The sequence below is a fragment of the Phaethon aethereus genome (assembly GCF_964289735.1).
Source record: "Phaethon aethereus genome assembly, contig: HAP1_SCAFFOLD_493, whole genome shotgun sequence".
NCBI classification, from domain to species: Eukaryota; Metazoa; Chordata; class Aves; order Phaethontiformes; family Phaethontidae; genus Phaethon; species Phaethon aethereus.
In genome coordinates this window covers 22171-45019 of record NW_028114184.1, presented here as the reverse complement: position 1 = coordinate 45019, position 22849 = coordinate 22171, and the positions used below count along the sequence as shown (strand labels likewise).

Genomic DNA, 22849 nt, shown 5'->3' with positions numbered 1-22849 from the left:
CCTGCAGGGTTGGTTTCACCAGAGCATGGCAGAGGGGCAGAATCCCCTCCCTCGCCCTGCTGGCCACGCGGCTTTGGGTGCAGCCCAGGATACAGTTGGCTTAAGACGGCACAAACTGTAACAAACTCCCATGTGTTGCATGCAATACAATTTGGTTGGTGTAAATAGTTTACACAGAACCCTGAAGTGTTTTGAACAGAAATATTCCAAGATTAAAGCCAAACAGTGTTCTAAGCTCCTTGAACAGAGAGAGTGAAACCAGAGTGCACACATAATGGACAATGCAATGGTACCTCTGCACACAGGGGTGCTTTGGTCTTCTGTGCCTCCTTCTGCGATTTTCGGTACGGATTTTCAGTGACGTCCTGTGGCTGTTTCACCAGCTCTGCAGGGTCCATCAAGCTCATCGGCACAATACTGAAGGCATAGAGATACTAGAACAAAAACAGACAGCTCAAATGCAAGAAGCTTTTGCCATGACTGCAACTCTGAAGAGGTCAGCTATGAACTAAGCCATCCTGAAATGGTAACACACAACTTAGCACTGCAAGAACTCAGCAAATCAGTGTTCAAGCTAAGGCAGCACATGAAAAACACTCCCTGTGCCAGTCTCCCACCCAGTGCAACCAAGAGTTAACGGAGTGCTTGCAAGTGGCTCACTCCTTTCACTTTAAAGAAAGATCTTTTTGAAAAGCAAGTGTGTCCTACTTGAAAAAGAAATTATCTTGATGCTTGTCTATTTCCAGGCCTTCTATCTGTCCAGAACTCCTGCACCTCTTTTTGTTACCAGGTCTGGTTCCTATGCCTTCTTAACCACTGGCAACCTGTCCTTCTATACCAATATTCTGTAACTTTCTTACGGGGACAAGAGAAACGGGTTAAAAAACTCAAACAAAACAGCCCCTTCAGTTATTTTCAGTGATTTGCAAGGCCTCCTTGGGAATTTCGCTTCCTTCTTAAAGCAGGTCATGCAAAAAGAAATACGTAAAACAGCTGGGGAAGAGGAAGGAATGGCAGCTTTCTAACCACTTTCCTCTGCAGCTATTTTCACAGCTACATGTCATTTGACTAGGTAGAGAAGACAACGGTGCCTCAGAACACATCTTGTAGCCCTTACCCTTCTGTCGTAATGGGAAAATAGTATCTATTACTCAAGTGAGACAGATCCCTCCACTTCAGTCAAGCTTTTAAGTGATCAACGCTATCTTCTAGCTAGCCAAAGCTGGGCTTACTGCCCTATTACTTGTACTTGAGAAAAGAAGAAAGATCCAAGAAGGTCAGTACCTTTTTCTTGCTTGTATTGCCAACATCAGCAAGTGCAATAAACCTGCTCACGTGCTGTGGGGTCTCCTGTAGCACTATGTGATTTCTGTAAGGAAGCAAAATATGATTGTACTGGCATATACAATATAGAAAAGGACAGTGGGAAAACCATGTGTCCTCCATGAAGCTACTCAGACAGCATGTCAGCTACACACAGGCTTTGGCCAAGAACAAGAAGGCTCAAGGACAGACCCACTGATGAGATCTAGCAGCAAACAGCTGCACAGACATCTCATTGCAGTCCAAATACAGAGATGAGAGGACAATTCACTAGTCTGAAAACAGCTACGCCTTTAAAGTGTTTCCTGTGGAAAGGATAATAATCTTACCCAACATTAACATGACAGCCTTACTTTGTAGGTTGTTCAGACACCTACCTTATGTCACTTAGTCACATTTTCTATGCAAAGTTACAACTGAAGACACCAGTCTCTTCACCAGAGAAGAGCTTTTCCACAATACATTTTCACACATACACCCCTGAATTAGGTTGAATGCTGTTTAAATGTGACTAAGGGCAATTAACTTGGCATGAGATTCACAGCAATGTATTCGGACAAGTGTTGTCAGCAATGGCACAGTTTTCAAGGCAGCAGGAATTATGATAGTAAGATGCATCTGAGAAACAATTTTGACCCTGTGTTGGGGCTGGATGACTTATTATTTTAAAGTTGTCCTCCTGTGTTCTTTAAAAATGGAACTCTTCTTAGAAAACAAATGAGATTTCACATGGTCTTACAAACCTGTAAGGAAGTCTTTCATAATAGGCCTTCTCCAGGGCAGCGAAATGGTACCTTGGTTTGAGAGTTGCAGCTAGATCAGATACTAACTTGGAGCCACGTTTCTTGGTATCTACTTCTCCCTATAAAATACAAATCATGTTGCAGTGAAAAGACACAGTTTTATACAGAACTGCATGCTGGAAATGTAGAGACTGACTATAGTGGTCAACATTCCCTAGAAGTGGGGAAAAAAAAAAAAGTCAAAAGGGCTTGATCTGTCATCGCCAACCAGAGCCTACTCATTCTGTGTACTCAGGGTTTGCATCCACTCATTTCATCAATCCAAGTCTGTCATATTTTCCTTCTCTTGGTCTTGTGAAGCCAGGGCAGGACAGACTGAGTTTGGCAAACACCAACAGATGTCTAAATGTTTAAGACAAGTTTTGACCACATACCCAGAATGACAAAGCTTTAATGCATAAGTCAAGCGAATAGGAAAGCTCTGAGGTTTCCTTAGGAAGCATAATTTTATCCCACTCTCACCCCTGAGAAATCAGAGCAAAACAAAACACAACCAAAGAGCAGACTTCAAACCATTTCCGTGGGTGAAGGCTCTTCTTGTGCTGTCTTTTCCCCATTAGCCTTAGACTGAGAAGTGAAGTAGGAAAGGAAAAGGGCAAGGGAAGAGAGAAGTTCAGAAACAGACTATGTCTGTTACCTGTAACTTGTTATCTTTGGTAAAAGCACGGGATAACGAGACTCTGACCTGGCAGGCATCCGTCACAGCCTTTCATTGCAGCATCTCGACAGGCACTAACCCACCCTCAAGAAAGCAGTTTTCCTCTCTGCTTCTTCCTGCTGCCCTTGCAGCAGGCATGGCAGTGGGCTGGCTGCTTCCAGCCTCACTGAAAATGGACAGAGCTACGAAGCATCTCAGGAAAAGGAAACCCACAGAATTCTCCAGGGAGTCAATCCTCATCCATGCAATTTAGCTCCTCACACTTTTGCTGAAAGGGAAACCTTCAGATGACAAAGAGCAGGAGAACTAATTTTTCATTCCTCAAACTTCCTGCTTTATTTGAGTGATGGGATTTCAGGGTCTCAGTGCACAAGGAAATCTCCAAGACTTAACGACTGAAATCCTCTAGTGATAAAGTGCACACTCCAACAAGATGCATATTTGAATATAATCACTATTAATATACACCCCTGTTAATTCAAGTGAGTACATTCTCAGAAAATTCATGCTGAGGGAAGCCAAGTGTGGAATGATAGACTGAACTACTACAGAGAATCCCCACGGAAATTTCAAGACCCGCGTTTTCTTTTTAAGCCATAACATCCCTACAACTTGTTTCTCTCCAACTCCCTAGGCTAGTGGGCTTGTTTTTTCGTGGGGGGGAAGATGAGAGGAGGTTCTTTATGCTTTTAGACTGAGGATTGTATCTCTTTTTGGATGCTGGAAGATACTGAGAGGAAGCAAAAAGTGTACTTTTGCCCTGGTATGCAGCCTTGGTCTCCAGGAAGGTTTCAGATCACCTGAACTTACGATTGGAAAGTCACTTCTGCTGAGGAACATTAACAACAGAAAACTGGACACAAATGAAACAACTTCAAAATCCAGACAGAGGAAGAACCATACCATTTAGTACAGCTGACTGATAGTTACCAAAATGCTTAAAAGAGGTTTGAAGGGGGGAGAAAGAATGACTTAATGTCAAGTCACATTGAAGATGCTTAAAGCATAGCATTCCATATCAGAGACTAGCAGCATCATTCCACAGCAACTGCAACCAACTGAATTCAGGGCCGTATTTGTGATGAGATGAAAGCCATTGACTGATTTTTCAGGCAGGGACAGATAAAACACCCTGAAATTTCACAAATCCCCCTCCCCATTGGTCCTTCTTCTTGGAAGAACCAGAACATCCACTGTTTTTTACTCTTGGATTTCCTTGAGATGGACCAATAGCCCAAATTGCCGCAGCAAGCAGAAAGACAATCCTTTGTTAAATCCATCTGGAAACCATTCCAGCAGAAAACAGAACACTTACCGCACTGTTGGCAAAAGTCACCACATCTCTGGGCCAGGGGGATGTCAGCAATATATCCACACCTTTGAAGTTTGGGGTTGATAACAAAGATGTTTTTAATTCTGCCACGTCCTTGGCGCTAAAACTGTAGGCAGGAGCTGGCTCATCCTGGGACTCAGTACCACTCAGGTATGCAATCTGCAGTCCAGAAGTACCACTGTAAAGACCTCGACGGCCTGCATTAGTACACAGGCACGCACTTGAGATGTAGACACTGCAAGTAATCTCTTAGTTGCATCACAGACAGAGAATCAAATGCATTAGTCCTGCATTACTTCTGCTGAAATGGTCCTTACAGACAGCTCATTTTCTGTGCCCATTATTTGTGTAAGGACAGGTTTTAGTGCAGTGGCTTGAACTCTGCCTACAGTGAAAGAGCTGTTCAGACAATCTCCAGTCTTCTCTCCTCACTGCCATCGTGCTTCCCAAAAATCAATCCATATCAAAAGCTCAGTATGAAGGCTGAGTAAAAAAAGCCAACTGCAAGTGCCTTTACTTGTTAAGTTTTTTGTCAGGTGGCATTCGACAAAGAAACTAATTTTTCCTTTTAACTTTGCTACAGCTTCATTACCTTTAAAGATGACACTTCTTACCTCTCCTACTCCAGCACAGCTCAGAGCATAGCAAAATCATAGTTCAAGTAGGAAACCTTCCCCATACAAAGATGGGTGCATTATGGGAATACGATATTCTCAAAGAACAGGCTCTTTCAACCACTCTTCCTTTTGGTTAGCAAGTTCAGTCTTAGAAAACAACAAAAAAGCAGGGTTCTCTTTCGCATTTTACAATAGCAAATTGTATCAGCCTTTCAACATAGAGTTCAACTCCAGACTGAACCCCAGAATAAGAAATGCCACTTTAAAATTTCCAGAAAAAGGAAAGGCTTTGAAGCGGGAAGATCAGAAAACGTTCAGGAAAGCACCACCGGGCAAATGCACATCCCTTATCACAAACCACCTTACCTAAATAAGTGATATTCTCAGCTAATTCGCTGCCACTGATGTCTGGAAAATAGCTCACGGTCTCTTGGTCATTAGCGCCAAGCACGTAGGTTGGAATTGGAGCTGAGGAAGGAAGCCACATGCACTCAGTCTGTTTTAATTGAAGTACATTAGCACAAGTTCAGTCCACATTTACTAGCAATCGCAGCAGGTCCCATCCATTCCTAGAGACCCCAACACCACTCCTTTGCAGTGTGCCAATGAGCAATAAGCACAGAACAGGAAACCTTCCTTCAAAATAAGTCCCCCAAGCCTGCTGTTTCCAGAGATGCATAATAGCACCACCAGAGAACAACCTCTGCTTTTACTACAACTCACTCCACTGCCTACATAAGAAGATCAGCTCCAAAATGATCCAGAGGCCTAAAAACATGGGTCGTCTGTAGGGCAATGCTAAGTAAATATAAGAGCACAGGGACACCTGGTGATTCAGTTTAAGCTGATCTAACTTCATATGGCTATCAAAAACACTGCAAACTACTAATGGTTAAGAGGAAAAGCTAAAGTTCATCAGCTCTTTGATTCACTTGGTTGAAGAACTTGCTGCATGACTTCATCTAGAACTGGTGAATGTAATAGAAAAAGCAATGGTAAGTATCAGTTTTAATTTCTTTATGGCTAGGTAATCAATAAAAATAGATTTCTCCAAACAGCATAAGTGAAATCTTTTCAAGCTATTAAAAGTTAGAAAAAGCAATGACATGTCAGAGACACCTCCTGTATACTTCCTGGCAGACCAGCACAGCAGTAACCTCATCAACAGTTCCCATGGTCAGCAGATCCTAAGTTTTTCACTGAATAAAAACAGCAGTAGTTTCCTATTTAAGAAGGGATAGGAGCAGCAATACAGCAGCTGTTGTTAGACTGTTGCTCCAAGTTCCAGCTCCTGTAGTCAGAAGATACAGGAGATTGCTTTCAATTGCAGAGCAGAGTTTGAAAACCTTATGAATGGCTTAAAACCAAAATTAAGTGACACGAATCTATTTGAATCTATGTGTGTATAGGTGAAGTTATAAGCTACAAATTTTTTAACCGTTCAAAGGGTAAACACAATTCAAGTGAGGATGAGCAAAAAATGCACGGATCCAGGGAAGTCTTTGCTGTTAACACCCACTCACTCTTCTCCCTGCGTGCACAGCAGAGCTTCCTTGGGGAGCGAAGTTTAAACCAGTAGCGATTCTCCTTATATTCTCACAACAACAGGAACACAAGGCAGCACGCCTTGCCATGGTAAGTCCTCAGCCACAAGCAAGCAAACGGGACAGTCCTTGTCCAGATGGCTCACACAGATGCACAAACAAGCAGGGGATAACTGGGGAGTGACGCAGCAGCACAGAGCAACGGGCAAGCAAGAGTCCCAGCTCCTTTCTGGCTTGCCTTACAGCAAGGGTGAGAACAGCACTGAAGAGGAAAGAGGAACACTACAAATGCTCGTGAGGTAGCATCTCCCTTACAAGAGGGTGGTGGAAAGAGGCAGAGAGGTCCACATAGGACTTTTCATACCCATGTCTGGGAAAATGTCTTCAGCACAAGGGCTGCAGCGACTGAGGAGGAATGGGCAAACCCTGCTCCTTTGGAAAGCCTTCTGATCTTCATGGCTGAAGAACAGAGACTCGGCCCGCTAGCACCTCTGCTTTCCTCTTTTTCCTTGGGCCTGAATGCAGGGAGGGGAAGAACAGCACTGCTGCACACTGCAGAGAGGTCTGTGGTGGAAGGGTGAAGGTGGGTGTGAACAGGGAATGACCAGGAATTTCTGTGAGGGAAGCACCAAGAGTGGCCGCAGAAGGGCTACACACTGGCAGGTGTGCTGGGATCCCATGGCCTGCTGACTGAAGCACCGTAAACATCTATGTACAGCTTCTCAGGCTACCCAGGTTGAGAAAATAAGGACTGCCCCACATGGCAGCCTGCAGGCTGAAACTGTAAGGAGGTGAAGTAGGAACAGAATTGGAGCCATAAGACAGCCTGGCAAGGAGACAGGAGACCCTGACACCAATTAGCAGCATCCTGTGTCTCTCCTATGACTGCAAACAGCATTGGCCATATGACCCAGGCACGGGCCTTGATGCCCAAATTGTGGGCAGGCCACTTGGCCACATGCATCTTCATGCTCCCGAGTCCAAGAGCGTGACAGAAATGAGTTTTGTTTTAAAACAAACCCATCTTTCCCTCGTGTGAATTCTCCTACTTGAGTTTAACTGCTTTACCATTACACCGTTGTAACTGTGACTTCTGAATTCAAAAGCACGCTGCAATGAGACAGTGAAGTGGGTCGCAAAATAGTGCAATCACCAGCATCCAGAGTGGCAATGCCTTCCTTACCTTTCTTGGCCCCTGTGCGATACTCTGCCCATTCTGTCTCTGAAGTAGAGCCAAAAAAATTCCCAACGCACAAAAGCATCTAAAAACATCAGATAAAGCGAGAGCTGCCATTTGATCAAAGACACAACACACACAACATTTTTGCTGATATGCTGTATTGTCACAACGCTGTGACATCCGACACCTCAACAGCATTTTGTTTGGTATGGTAAAGAGGCTTCTTTGTTTTTATCTGTGTCTAATATTAAACGCGTAACATTAACAGGCTTAAATGTGACAGAGAGTTACTCTCCTGCACTCTGCCCACAGCTTACAGCTTCTCCCAACACTTGGGTGCTAGACAAGGAGGGCTGATGGGGTGCAAATCTCTTCCACCGGCCCCTTCGTACACAAAGCAGAAAGACGAGGGTCATGGTCACGGCCCCGGCCCCGGCGGGACGCGCGCGGGTCTGGACAGCACCCCCAGCACATCCCCTCCACGCGAAACACACCCAGGAACTTCTGCCGTGTCGCCCTTGGCAGGCTCCTGACCTGAGCCATCCCAAGGCCCCTGCACACCCACAGGACGGGTGCAGAAGCCCCACGCGGAACAGCCCCACTCACCCTCACCCAGTGCCCCGTAGGGAGCGAAGCGGGGCACCCCGCGCCCAGCCCCCGCCAGCTCCCCAGAGCCTTACGTCGAAGCGTCCGCTCTTGCTCTGGATGGCTCGCACCCGCCCGAAGAGTGCCTCCAGCCGCCCCTCAACGTCGCCACACGCCAGCCTGCGGGACACGGCGCGTCGTCAGCGGCACGGCACGGCACGGCACGGCACGGCACGGCACGGCCGCACCGCGCCTCAGCAGCCTCCTCCCCCGCGGCCACCCCGCGCCGCCCGGCCCGGCCCACTCACACGCGCAGCGGCGCAGCCGCCATGGCGACGATGGTCAACCCGGAGAGGTGCCGCCGCGTCTCGAACACCCCGCCGCTTCCGGGTGCGCCGCTCAAAGCGCCCCGCCGCCGCTTCCGGGTGCGCCGCTCAAAGCGCCCCGCCGCCGCTTCCGGGTGCGCCGCTCAAAGCGCCCCGCCGCCGCTTCCGGGTGCGCCGCTCAAAGCGCCCCGCCGCCGCTTCCGGGTGCGCCGCCCACAGCGCCCCGCCGCCGCTTCCGGGTGCGCCGCTCAAAGCGCCCCGCCGCCGCTTCCGGGGAGGACGGCGGTGTCCGGGAGGGAGCGAGGGTGCGCGCCGGCGGCGATCCCTGGGAATGGGGTGGAGCAGCCGACCCTGGAAACGTTTACAAGCACGTGAAGGACCGGGAGGTGAGCGGGAGCGGTCTGCCTGGGTTTACCAAGGGGCAGCTGCGCCTCCCCAGTCGGATTGCCTTCTACAGGGAGGTGACTGCGTGCACCCTCCGCCTGGTGGCAGGTGGTACAAAACGGGGAGGAGTGGCTGAGGCACCAGAGGGTCACGCTGCCTTCCGGAGGGACCTCAGCAGGCTGGAGAACTGGGCTGAGAGGAACCGTGTGAAGTTCAACAATGGGAAGTGCAAAATCCTTCCCCTGGGGAAAAATTACCCCAGGCACCAGGATATGCTGGGGGTTGACTGGCTGGAAAGAGCTCTGCAGAGAAGGTCCTGGGCTTCCTGACTGGCAGCAAATTCAACATAAGATGATATGAGAAAGAAGAGGTTTCTTCTTGACAGAGAATTTTTTTACAGTGAGAACAATAATTCGCTAGAACAACCTCCCCAGGGGTGTGGTGGCGTCCCCATTGCTGGAGGGTTTCAAGAGGCGTCCGGAAGGGTGTGACATAGTCTCATCCAGGCTGCTTTTCCCACGAGAGGTTGGACCAGATGATCTTTGGAGGTCCATTTGGAGGTTCCCCAGGGGAACCTGGACTCCTCTGTCATCTATGAGCCAGTGGAGTAGGTTGACCCCTGCTAACAGCCAAGCACTCACACAGCCACTCACTCACTCCCCTCTTCCCTAGGACAGGTGGAAAACAGGAGGTGGTAAGATGGCTCATGGATCGAGATAAAGACAGTTTAATAGGTGAAGGAAAAACTATGTGCACAAGCAATGCAAAATAAGGCATTTATTCACAGCTTCCCATTGGCAGGCTGGTTAAGCCACTTTCTGGGAAGCAGGGCCTCAGCAGATGCAGCGTAAGGAACACCATCGCCACAAACACCCCTCTGCCCTCCTCCCTTTCTTCAGCTGGTGCTGGAGTAGGCTGGCTCTGACTGCCTACTGGATGCTGTAAGGGAGGGCAGGAAGGTCTGCAGATCCATCTGTGCTCCCTGGCCTGGAGAGGCCCCAGCCATGCAAGCCTTCCCTTCCACGGTACCTAATGGCTCTGTCATCATGACTGCCCCTTGCCAGGCCCTGCCTGGCCGTGGCACCCGGCCCCGGGCCTCTGACTGGTGCGTCGGCCATCGCAGCCATCGCACTCCCAATGCTCTCCAGCGTTATCCGGGGAGAAGCACCGTTGATGAGTCCTGGAGGCAGCAGGCGAGGAGCAAGCAGCCACTGCTGTGGCCACCAAGGAGGAAGCGGCCTGAGCGGAGCAGTACACGGCAGAGCTCCCTAGCCTGGCCCCGGCTCATCACACCCCACCTCTGCTCTGTCTGGACTAGTTGGCCAATGAGTTGGTTATGAATGATTTGATCTCTCCCCATGATGCACCAGCCTCTGCCTGCCTGGATACACAGCCTCAACCAGGGAACACATGCACAGACACGCACACACACCCCCCCAGACACAAGCACAGGCACAGAGACACACTCACAGGCACATGTGCAGAAGCATATGCACTGACACATGCATGCACAGAGACATGCACACACTTGCAGACTCATACAGACGCACTCAGAGACTCATACACACATGGAAACATAAACATGCAGACACTCACACACCGGTGCACACAGACACCCAGAGACATGCACGCTCAGAGACACACACGTACAGACAGACACACCTGCACACACACATGTGCACACACAGATGCACAGGACTCATACACAGGACCCTGGCACGGGTGGTCACACAGCCTGCCACAGCCCCGGCACTGCTGTCACCATCACACACCAGCACTGACAGCCACATCCCCTGCTGTGGGGCTGGCACAGCTAGCAGGTTAGTTGTACAGGGACACACATGCACGACATTCTTAGGATTCGCAAGCGCACACACATTTGGGGATCCCCAGGAACAGACACTCTGTTTGAGGAGTGCGTGTGTATGCATGTAAGGGGGGTGTGGGTCTTATTGCAAGAATGGGGGGTGGGTGGGTACATGGGAGTGTCGGTGTATGTGTGTGCAGGCTGAGTGGCTGTGTGAGGGGTGCATGAGTCTGTGTGTGAATACAGAGTTTATGGGACTCTGTGTGTGTATTGACATGTCTCTGTGTGTGGAGTGCATGGATCTGTGTGTCTGTGCATGCAAAGGGTGTGTGTCTGTTGTAAACAGTGCAAACAATGAGGGTCATTTTGATCAGTGTGCCAGCGTGTGGCACGTGCACAACTGCAGCGGGGGCTGCCCTCGCTCATTCCCCTGAGCGCAGAAGACACAGCATCCCTGCACTCAGCATCACACCCCTTGCTGACTGCTGCCACCAGCCTGAGTCCTGAAACTGCGCTATTTCCAAAGGGAGGACAGAGGAAGACCTGTCAAAAATGGAAGAAAAGTCTCTCCAGAGTATTGCCTTGCAAAGCTGATCTTCTGCTTCTTCATTATCCAGAACAGGAGGTCTACAGCTGCACCAAGCACATGCAAATTCTGTAGCCACACAGCTTCTCAGGGACCCGGTGCCCTGTTGCACCTTCCATCGGACATGCCCAACTGTCCAACATCCTCTGCACCTGCAGTGCCATGGCCAGGGCAGCATGTCCCTGTTCATCTCTCTGGCCAACCCTACTTCCAGCACTCCAAAGATGAAGCAACCCCCAGGGAACTGCAGCCTGTGACTCCCCCACTGCTGTAGGGACGTGAGGCATCGCTTCCCCTCTTGCCTCCCTGGAGGATCTCAGTGGCCCTGGGTGGGGAGGAGGGGCTGTACATGGCAAAGAAGTGACATGGAGGCCCCTGGGCAGAAGGTGCCAAGCCAGAGCATGGCAGGGACTGCTTGTCTGCACAGAGACACTGGTGGGGCTGCCACAGGGATGGGACAGTGCCCTGGGGTGCCATCCCAGAGGGAGATGGAGGCCAGGCTGCTCAGGACAACAACTGCCTTGGGGCTGCCATGTCTCCCTGTTGGCGTGACCAGGCTGCGGGCTGGTGTTGCCGCACTTTGCTGGGCCCCTTGTGAGGCTCCCTGTCTCATGACCTTGTGCTCCAGGGCCCTTTGGTAGAAGGGGAAGAATCAGGTCACAGCCTGGCTTTGAGAAGTAGTTTTTCCTGTCGCCTTACAAGCAGTCAGCTGGCAGAGCAGAGCCGGGGCAGCACCAGGAGCTGGGCATTGGTGATCTCCTGGGAAAGGTGGGTCGTTGGACTAAATGTGAGCTGTTTGGGGCACCAGATCATGGCCCTGTCATGCATGTGGGACTGTGTTCCCCTCCCTCCCCACAAGTTCAGTGTTCCCGTGTGAGCTGGGTCTGCTGGGGTTGAGCTATTTCTCTTCACAACAGCCCATATGGTGCTGTCTTTTGGATTTGTGACTAAACAGTGTTTTGGTACCCAGCAAGCACACTCAGGTGGGCAAGAGGTTGGAACGGGACACAACTGGGACAGCTGACCCCAACTGACCAAAGGGATATTCCATACCATATGACAGTGTGCTCAGCAATAAAACTGCAAAGTGGTTGTGACCGATGCTTGGGGACTGGTTGGGCATCGGTCTGATTGTGGGAGGTGGTGAGTGATTGCCTTTGCATCTCTTGCTTTGTTTTTTTGGTGCTGCTGTTGGTTTTTATTTCTTCTTCCTCTTTGCTTATTAAACTGTCTCCATTTCGACCCACAAGTTTTCTTGCTTTTGCTCTTCCTGTCCTCGGGGGGGAGAGTCTGGGGTAAGTGAGTGAGCAGCTAGGTGGGCTCTGCTGCCAACTGGGGTTAACCCACAACAGATGTCTCCTGCATAACTGGTAACTCTTTCCATCTCTTCAAGGATCTTCCCCGAGCACCTTCATTATCTTTTTGAGGTTTGTACTCTTCCAAAGTCTTGATTATTAGCGTGGAGATTTCTCTGCCAACACCTTGTCATCAGATGAGTCCTATTGCTGAAACAACTCGCTTGGCTTTGTCATGTATGCTCCTCTAAAGCCCAGATCCTGTGCATCCACACAGGCCATTCCCCCCACCCTCTCTCCCCACCTGAGACCTCCTTTCTGGCCAGATCCCTCGTCTCCATTGTGTAATCTCCTTAGTAATTAAACATCTGCCACCACCCCCCCCCTCCCCCCCAACACTAAGGTCTCACCTTTCTAACAACTGCTACAGCTACTTTCTTCACCAGCATGTGTTCCTGTAGTGGGTGACCTTTCCCACCCTCTCAGTTCCAGCTATCCCCGTGAGACATGCCTGCATCCTGATCAGCTTTACTCATAGACGCTACTCTTCTCTGACTGAAGCTGTTTCCCAGAGACATCATGGCAGCCAGGCACTGCACTTTTCTTACTAGCCGAGTTTTATCAGCTCTCACTGTACCGAGTTCTTCCTTCAGTTTTCGAAATTGCTCAACTTGTTTCTTTATCAGTCTTATTGGACCTTAGTGCTTGTATCTAATTAGGAACCACGTCTAAATTAATTGTTTCTCCCATTGCAGCTTGTAAAACTGACAAGATCAAACCTCAGCCACTGAAGAGCAGTGGAGTTTTTTCTCTTCCTTTGGATGATAGGTAGAGATATGTTTTTTACCACTTTTGAGAGCAGGAATGTGACAAATAAGGTTGATAATCCCAAAGATCCCCTCCATGCTTACATGCACGCAGCCTACAGCCTACACGGGCAGACTCCTGCTTTCTTGGGTCAGCAGATTGTTTGACTCCTCTTTCTCCTTTGATTTTTCTGCCTTTCTTTAGCCTTGACCTTTCAGTATCATTCAGCTATAGCCTCAGACTGGCGGATCCCAGACAAGTCCCCAGAGTGATACTCCCTAAGTCGAACTATCGCCTTTTAGAGTGAGACTTGAAATGCAGCTGATCAAGAAGGTTATTGCATAAGCAACACACTTTTAGGAAACTAATAATGCCTTCATTGACTAAAAATAAATGCACCACCATCTTTCATGGTAGCACTTTGCCAGGATACCGTGTTTCCAAGTTACTTGTGTAGGATTAGCACTGATACGCAGTTATGTTACCATAAAGAAACCTCATAAATCACCCACACCATTAACCTATCATCCTGCTGCACTTAGTGTCAAGCCTGTTCCTCCACTCAGGTTTACCCCTCCCTAGTCCAACTTTCCATACCACACCTTTCAGACACAGGCCTGGTGGAGAGTCTGGTGAAGGGGCCAAGATTTCCCTCCCTCCAGTGTCCCAGGCCACCTGGGTGCACAGGTCAGCCTCACCACTGTCCACAGGCATTTGCACTCCTACTCTTTGGCAAATCTCTCTGTTTGTTCTTCTCCACCTGATTTTACACCTTATTCTCCCTTCAGTTCCCTACATCCACCTTTTTGCCACTTCTCCTTCTTTTCTCTTCCCAGACTTGTTCTGTATAGACCAAGCGCCCCTAATGCCTTTTTCTTGTGCTCTCAATTTTGTTACACCTGTATTCAAATTCGGTATTTCTGACCTGGTTACTTAAGTAACTTTGGCCCAATAGTATATTATTAATATTGTCATCAAGATGAGGGTGGCCTTGCATTGCAGCACTTTCTTCTGACTGTGCCTCTCATGCTTCTTACACTTCATCTACATCACATGTTTTCTGGACAGACTTAGCTTATGGTAGCCTGCCTAATGCTGATTAAGCACAAGTAGTTTTGCTCTTTTGCACAGACACCATGCGTGTCACAGCAACAATATAAATAATTTTGTGCTCAAACCCTACCTTTGCCCTTCCATAGCTTTCATCATACTGCTGGTTGTTATCAAAAGCTTTGACTGTTTTTGAGGCCTGGTGTTCCAGCTGAACATCCTGCTCACACAATTTGGGAATGCTAACAAACATCTCTTGTTTTTCAGACATCATAAATCATAGCTTAAAAGATGAATCAACATACAGTGATGAGTAGTCACTGTCAGGCTTTGAAGATGAGCTGCCTGATCAACTGGCTAGTAGACGGGTAAATGCGTGTGTCTATTCAAATTCTTCAGACTTCTGGGTCTTTGTAAACCAAAGAGATACAGAGATTGTTAGGGCATGTGTATTCCTTGGAAGACTCAAGAAAAAAAGAAATGTATTTTTCTGTCCCGTTATTTAAAAAATCTGTATGGCTTTGTGTAGCCATCTTTGCCCTTCCAGCTGCTCAGGTTGTTAAAGACGAAACTGAAGGGCAAATATGGTGTTGAGAAGAATGGATTTCCCTGTATTCTGCATCCCCAACACAGACAGCACCACCAACCTGGACTGGTCTCCCAGCTTGATGTGGAGTTGAGCCAACACATCAGCCACCCACTGCAGTAGGGTATTGGAGACTTCTCTACCCACTAGCTCTATGAGAAATCCCTTCCAGCATCAGGTTGGCTGCTATATCTGGGAGTTGGACAAGTTGTCTCTGGTCCTCCAACATTCCTTTTTCTTGGGCCATTGAACATTCAGCCTCATAAAACTGCCTCAGGTCCCACATGAAATGCTCCATCCCTAAGGAGCTCTGCAAAATGTCTTTATCGACCATATTTAGCAACTTTTGGTTATTCCCTGATTACTCATTTTCCTGTTTGCACTAGGCATTAGGCTGGGAAAGCTTCTCCCTGGCAATGTGATCCTAGTTGAATATCTCGTCTATTTCAGGAAATAACATTTTCCCACTGTGGAATTGCAACCCAGTTGCAGTAATAAATTTTGTCAAACCAGGGGTGAGATCACAGTGATTTTGCTGTCTACATAAGTTCTGTGTTTTCTCTGTCAGCTGAGATTTGTAATCTTTGGTGGCAATGTCTGTCAGATTTCTCAGCCAGCACAGCTCTTTCTCGACTCTGGCCAAGTTCTTCCAGAGCTCAGCCTGCAACTGCAGTGTCTTCTGTTTATACTTTCCCATATGTGTTATTCCAGAAGTGATCTCTCTGGCCAGTTTACTTCCAGTTGTGATATTTTTCACAGTCATCACCTACCAAGATTTTCAGATCGCATCACCTTGGCCATGCTCTCAATGGTACCCCTCTCCTTTGGAAGTGTTGAGAGTGCCTGCTATTGCATACTGGAGGCCTTTATCAAATCTTGCTTATTTTGTGCTACTAGTGTTCCAAAAGTGGGATCGTATACCTAGTGTGCAACGCACCATTATACACACAGAGAAGAGCTATTTTATTTATCACAGATTTGTGCAGATATGGGTGCGAGGTGGTCTTCCACAAAGCTAGCAATTCCACAAAGGAATTACCACATATTTATCACGTTACACGATTAGCAAAAGCCATGGAGAACCCACCCAAGTTTACATTCATTGGCAAGTAATGACCACGTTGCTTATATATTTAAAATGGTGCACATGCTCCTAGAAAGAGTGGGGAGTAATTTGCATAGTCCTTCAACTGCTGATCTCATGACAGCTACATTTTTCGAGAGTGCAGGAACAACTTGGTCTTCATGGTTTACTGCTTAAGTACAACTGCTTCTTCACCTTCTTGACCATTAAATCTGGGTTCACTAGTATTTTTTAATTTTGTTGTCTCCTACTGACCTGCCCCCTAGAGTCTTTCATTTGTCTCAGACATCACTAGTTTTTACTAGCAGACATGCATTTGTCAAGCTCAGTGCAGGGGCAAACTCCTTCAGAAAACACTCCTCCAGTGCTTTCTTGTCAGTCCCGCCCTTGTCACTGATGATGAAGCAGTATTTGGTTGTTGATCCTGACAGATTAGATATATTCTGTCTCCCCAGTGTTCTCAGTCACTATGAGCACTGTTGAGAAAGCAAAACTGCACCAAGCATGATCTGATGTGCCCGTGAAGGTTCACAGCTGGAAGCGACTCTGGAAGAGTGGACTTCTCCTTCCCACAAGGGCAGTACCAGGAAATTTCTACCAGCCCATCTGTAATTTCCTGGAATGCATCACCCAACTCCATTTCCTAGTGGACAAAGAAATTATGGTGGTGCTGGGAAGGACTGAGAACAGTGCTGAGGAGCTTGGACTTGGAGAAGCTGCAACGCCCCAGCTGCATGAAGGAGATGGTTATTATGCACATGCACACCAAGATGTCCTCCTTGAACCCTCTGATTTCTGGCAGAGGGTGCACACTCCACATCCTCACAGTGCCCCTCTTTGCCCAGAGCAGGAGGCTTCACTGGTAGGTGTCAAGGCGAGGGAGCAAGCAGTGGGAGATGAAACTGGCACACACCCATTTTGGAGATAAGCTCCTGCTGGAGGAAGCTGTCTGATGAATGCAAAACAGTGCAGAGAACATCCAGAGGGTGTGAGGAATCATGCCTATCTATCTTATCCAGTGAAAAGAGATCGTCGTGTTTGAGTGGGTGGTCTCAGCATCTCTGGCTAGCTCTTGAAGACAATCCTTTACTGCTCTATCGCATGTCAAGGCTGACTAGGAGTGGTCCTCGACTAGATCTCCAGGATTCACCTGCCATGTGCAGTAGGAAAGAGTGATGTCAGATTTGCAGAGCCTCATGGAGTGGGCTATGGCTGTGCATGCTCAGCTGTGACACAAGTGCTTTTGGAACTTTCAGGGGGAAATTCAAGTTCTCGGAGAGACAGTTACCAAAAACTTCAGGCGATGCTGTTGTCTTGCGAATCCGGCACATCCCGGCACACATGCACGTGTACCCGTGACCAAGAGCAGCTCGGCAAAGCTGCTGGAAAGCGGTGTGGCAGAAAAGGCCCGTGGGTCCTGCTGGACACCAAGCTGAGCAGCAGCCAGCACCGTGCCCTTGGCCAAAGGCGGCGGGCGGCGGTGCCCTGGGCTGCGCTGGGCAAAGTCTTGCCAGCAGCTGGAGGGAGGGGAGCCTTGCCCTCTGCTCAGCGCTGCTGAGGCCATGCCCGCAGCGCTGTGCCCAGGCCCGGGCTCCCCAGGCCGAGAGAGACAGGGGCAGACTGGGGAGAGCCCCCCAGGGCCCCTCCCCAGCCCCGACCCCCAGCCCCCCCCCCGGGCTCGGAATGGCAGCTGTGATGTCGCGGCGCTGGCCCGGCAACGGCCACAGTGCCTGCAGGCACGGCTCTGCCAGCACCCGGCAGCTCCAGGGAGAGACCAGCTCTCACCCAGCGGCACTGCCCGGCACCAGGACCCCCTCAGCAGCCTCGCTCCAGCTGCGTGATGGGGACGAGGCACCTCCTCCTCTTCAACGACGCCTTGCTCATCGCCAAGGCCAAGTAAGAGGCGCAGACCCCGGCTGCCTTTCCTCCCACGGCCTGGCCCTGGCACCAGGGCAGGGACCAGCCCCAGGCCCCGGCACCCTGCTGCTGGCTGCACCCGTGGCCGTGCGCGGGGCAGGCGGAGGCCAGAGGGCAGCCGCCGGGCTCGGCCACCTCCAGGTCACTCCCTGCCGCTCCTCTCTGCAGACGTGGCAGCGCCCCGCGCCCGCAGCTCTGCCTGGCCCTGCGCCGGCTGTGGGTGCTGAGCGGCGGCAAGGGGGCGGCCGGGGATGCCGCCCAGGAGGAGGAAGACAAGGCCACCACGTCCCTCGTCCTCGCCTGGCCCTACGGCTTCTGCGTCGTCACCTTCTGGTGGGTCTCGGTGCCACGTCCCCCGGCAGGGCCGGGCAGCGCTTCTGTCCGGCCCCACGCCGCTTCCTCCTGCCTCTGCAGCCGTCCCCACGGGGCAGGGCTGTGCCGGCGCCCGCCTCTGCCCGCGGGCTGGGCAGCAGCGGGCGCTCAGGCTCTTTCTCCTCTCTTTCCTGCAGCTCCCGCTCGCTGAAGGAGCTCTGGCTCAGCGCGCTCCGTGGGTAAGCCCTGCCTGGCAGAGCAGCTTGGGGGGCCCGTGCTCACAGCACAGGGGGATGCTCTAGCCGTAGCCGTACGATGCGGAAACGCCGCTCCTGAGCTGGGGAGAGCTGCCCCCACGGCTGCGGGCGGCTCTGGAGCGGGCAGAGCTGGCGGAGCTGCTTCACCCAGCCCCGTCCTCCTCCCTGCTGCTGCTCTCCGCTCGACGGCCGGGCGGTGCCCAGCTGCTTCGGGGCAGCTTGGAAGGGCTCCCCGGGCTGGCAGGCGAGGGAAGAGGCAGCTTGGGTCTCACACAGCTCTTTCTCTGCCCCTGCCCCGTGCACAGGCCAGCAGAAGGAGTGCAGGGAGCCCGCGTCACCCAGCTGCCCTCCATCCAGCTCCTGCTGAAGGAGCTGCGCGGCCGCAATGCCGTGAGTGTCCCTCCCGGCCCCGCTCTGCCCCAGGGGCTGCTCCAACCCCGCACCAGCCCCATGGCTTCTCACCTGCTGCTCTTCTCCCCTTGCCCAGATGACGACACTCAATGCCAGCAGCCTGGAGAGGCTGGTCGAGGGCCTGGCAGAGGTGAGGAGCCCCCCGGCTGCCATCTTGGCCGTCCCCGCCTCTCACACACGGCCCGCGGCCGATGCAGCTCGCCAGGGGCCCTTCGTGCTGTGGGGCTGCTCGCTGAGCGCAGCGCATTTCTTGCAGGCTGGTGCCCAGCAGCGGCACTGGCACTTCTTAAAAAGCTCACGTTGCACCTGAGACAAGTGAGGGGAAAAAAACCCCAACCAAACAATACAAAAGCAGCGTGTTTTGCCTTCAAGCCTGGGTTTCTAGCAGAGGACAGCGAGGCATGCTGCTGCTCGGGTTTTGGAAAGGACCACAGCACAGCTGCCCTGCCCAGCCCTGCTGCAAAGCAGTGCTGCACATCTCTGTCAACTTGCAGAGCTCTGAGGGTATCACACGTGTGGAGAAGGGGCACAAAGCAATGCCGTAGTCACTGCCAGGGAGGGTTGCCTGTCCTGTGCCAGGAACTGCCCCTTGGACAGCACACTGCCCAAAGAACGGGGCCCAAAGTCACGCCTGTTCCCGCCTTCACGGTTTCATCAGCACTTTGGACTCTCTTCTTGCAGGTGCCGATTTGTTTCTGCTGCCTGGATTGCCCGCATGAGCTCTGCTGCCTGGGCTTTGAGGGGCGATGCAGCCCCAGCACCACCTCGGCGGAGGCGAGGAGGGAGGCACCGCGCCCTTCTGCTCCGGCCGGCACATTTCACTCGGGCACCGCGACGCCGGAGCGGCCCCGCACCGCCCTCAGACCCAGCCCAGCCCTGGCGGGAGGCCTTGCTGGCTCACTCCTCGGCTCCGTCAGCAAAAGCCCACCAGCTGGCACAGCTGCCCCCGTGGGGAGCTGGCATGTCACCTGCAGATTCCATGGGGCGTGCTGGGCGTGGAGGTGTATATCATCTGAGAGGGACACGAGGGACACGCTGGACAGCATGTTGCGGACTATAAAACCCTCCAGGTTTTCTTTGCCGCTACTCATTCTTGGCAGAGAGACGCTGCACCACCTTGCTGCATACAAGAAGGGAGCACCCATTGCTGCCCTTTGGTCGGTGCAAGTCCTTGTATGCAGCACACAGCACAATACCCTTTCTTAGTATTCTTGATCAAACATGACCAGCTTGCAGTTTCCATTAGCTCAATTAACTCCAGGTTAGCTGCAGCAAAAAATCCGCTCTTACCTCTTCTCCGACCGATCAGCTCTCTCTGCACCGATGCGAACACCCCCCTTTTTGTCAATCAGAACCGGAGTGGTGACGCTTTGCTTTCAGCCACAACACATGCCTAGGGACTGATGGGAAGGAGGAGTTAAAAAAGCCAGCTTAAATGGTGCCCAGAGTCCCACCCACCCTCCACGACAGGAAAAAACACGACACACCTCCATGGTTATTCTAGTCATTCTGTAGCCAATACAGTCCTTTCACTACCTCTTCTGGTGGATTCTGCAGCTTTATGAGAGCTGGAACACCCAGGTCATCAAGAAGGCTGATCTAGCAGGCTGTGGATCTGAACTGGCCCCAACTACCTATGATGCGACAGTGTCCACAACTTGGGTTAGTCACAGGTTTTCCTGTGACATAAGGACGTACAGCTCTTACACCTTTCTCCCTTGAAGCTTTGGGGTTTGTGCTCGAGAGCCTCATTTCTTTCTTATTTATTTTCTTATTCTCTATCATATTTCTTTTCAGAGTTGCTCTTCGTTTCAGCATTCTTTATGATGAGGAAACGATCCTTTCTGTATATATGTTAATTTATTTACATTTAGTAAACAGCATGAAATCCTATTCTACCAAAGATCTGTTTTCCAGACTAATGAACAGTTAAAGACAAAAGTATACTTTGTGTCTGCAAGAAAATGTATAAACCTCTGTAAGTGTATTAGAAAGCCGCGGTTGTTTCACTCGTGGATGTTTGTAGCTATAGCAGTTACAGAGCTGCTTGGCTGCCTTACTGCGAGGCCCAGAGGACACCAGTCTTCTCCTGAAGCCTTTCTACCAGTGTAATATGGTTTGAGATGCCACTCCATTAAAGCAGGACTTGTTCACTGACTGGTTTCTCAATGAAAACCCAAGGATAGAAACTTCATCCTCATTGGCAATGTCAAAAGCACCGTGAGGTGAGGCTGCCCAAAGCCTGGCTGCTGCGCTTCGAGAAAACGTCCCTTGGGTTTCAATGGGCAGACAGGGCACGCTTCTGGAAGTCTGGTTCGCAATGCAGCACAACACGCAGGATCTGTGTACAAAGAGCATTAACATCATCGCAAGTACAACCCGTCACAAGGTAGGCAATGCCCGAGTGAAGGCTGCCAGCTGTCCTGCTGTCCGGCTCTGTCATTCATGGCTGCAGACTCCCTTTCCCAGGCACTCACTGAGCGAGAGGCTGGCTTCTCACTCGGAAAGCACGTAGCCAATGCAGCAGCTCACTCCACTGCTCACCGTGTTTCCCCATGGCTGCTTATCCACCCCACGGATCTCTTTGTATCTATTGTTTGTGTACAGAGAAGTACTCGTAGGAGATGGGATAGTAAGAGGCTTGGCCACAGTGATCACAAAACAGTGGAGTTTAAAATTTTTAGTGTAACGAGATACAGCTCAGAGGAGTTGCTACCTTGCTTTTCAGGAGAGCAAACTTGAAGCTACTCAGAGAGCTAGTCTGCAGTGTCCCCTACGAAGCTGCTTTGGAGGGCTTAGGGCTCAGAGAGCAGCTTAGTTTTTCAGAACCACCTTCTGCAAGCACGGGAGCAGGCAATCTCGTGGTGTCTTAAGTCAAACAAGAGGGGCAGAAGACCAGCTTGGCTGAACAGGGACCTCCTTTTTCAACTCAGGTGGAAAAAGTTTATGACCCCTGGGACCAAGGTCTGGCTTCGCAGGAAGATCACAGAGCTGTAGTTCATACGTGTAAGGAGAGAACACAAGAGGCCAAAGCTCAGCTAGAGTTGAAATTGGCCAGTGTTGTGTCGGGCTCTAAAGAGGGCTTTTTAAAGTATGTTCATGGCAATTCCTCGTTGAGCACCACGAGGAACTCCTTGAGGAGGAGGAGGAGGATGCGGCTGGGCTTGCCGCTGCATCGGCCACAGAGCCGCCAGCACCAGGGGCGGAAGCAGAAAGCGCAGAGGTCTGTGAGGTGCACAGAGAGCGTGGGCTGAGCAACCCCATCCGAGGGCTGTGCCTTTCCAAGCAAAGGTAGCGATTGGGCTGGAAGGTCCTTGCCAACCATTAACTTCCACATTTCCATTGCAGGTGCCTCCAGTCCCTCCGGAAAGGGAACGCCTGAGGAGCTCCTCTGGGGAGAGAAGGTAAAACGAGCTAGGTTTGGTTAAGAGCAGAACTGGTTCATGTCTATCTCGGCTTTACCTGTCTAACAATACTATTGAATGGAAAGGTTGCCGGGATCGTCGCACGAAGGGGAAAGACGGTCCAACAGAAAGAGAAAATTAAGCTGCAAGGAGGAGGGGAGAGAGAGCCTGCCAGGCGAGAAGAGGCAAAAGCTGGAAACAGCAATCTCCGGAATGGACAACGGAGAAAACCCGGGTGGGGCGAGAAGAACAAGGAGCCCAGGTGTGTCACAGATCATGCTCTCCACCTTTCCAAGTTCAGTGCTGCTCTGAGTATAGAAACTATTTAGGTGGTGCACAGAGAGGAAGCGTGCACCTGCCCTGGGGAGAACGTGTATGTCAGGGGAAGAATAGCACTCAAGCGCTGGCAGTTTTCATTTTGCACGTGTTAGTGGATGTTACAGCAGGACCCCTCTTGCTCATCTACCAAAGGACTTGGGAATCTGGGGAGTTCCCCATGGACTGGAAGCTCACCAGCATTGTTCCTATTTACAAGAAGGGTGGGACGGAAACCCCAGGAAACCACAGACATGGTGGTCTG

General features: G+C 50.8%; 2 protein-coding genes across 2 annotated transcripts; both read right to left on the bottom strand.

Annotated features, from left to right (window-relative positions):
- Positions 1–293: 293 nt before the first annotated feature.
- Positions 294–8374, bottom strand: LOC309416190 (CWF19-like protein 1; the record flags this gene model as incomplete). The annotated part of the gene is made up of 8 exons (XM_082015763.1): positions 294–434; positions 1285–1369; positions 2067–2185; positions 4100–4314; positions 5101–5202; positions 7462–7540; positions 8139–8223; positions 8352–8374. Coding segments are annotated over 8 exons (849 nt in total), but the record flags the coding sequence as incomplete, so codon positions are not given.
- Positions 8375–15023: 6649 nt separating this feature from the next.
- Positions 15024–16978, bottom strand: LOC309416191 (up-regulator of cell proliferation-like; the record flags this gene model as incomplete). Its single annotated transcript, XM_082015764.1, is given in 4 exon segments — positions 15024–15194; positions 16621–16824; positions 16828–16854; positions 16856–16978. Coding segments are annotated over 4 exon segments (525 nt in total), but the record flags the coding sequence as incomplete, so codon positions are not given.
- Positions 16979–22849: the final 5871 nt, after the last annotated feature.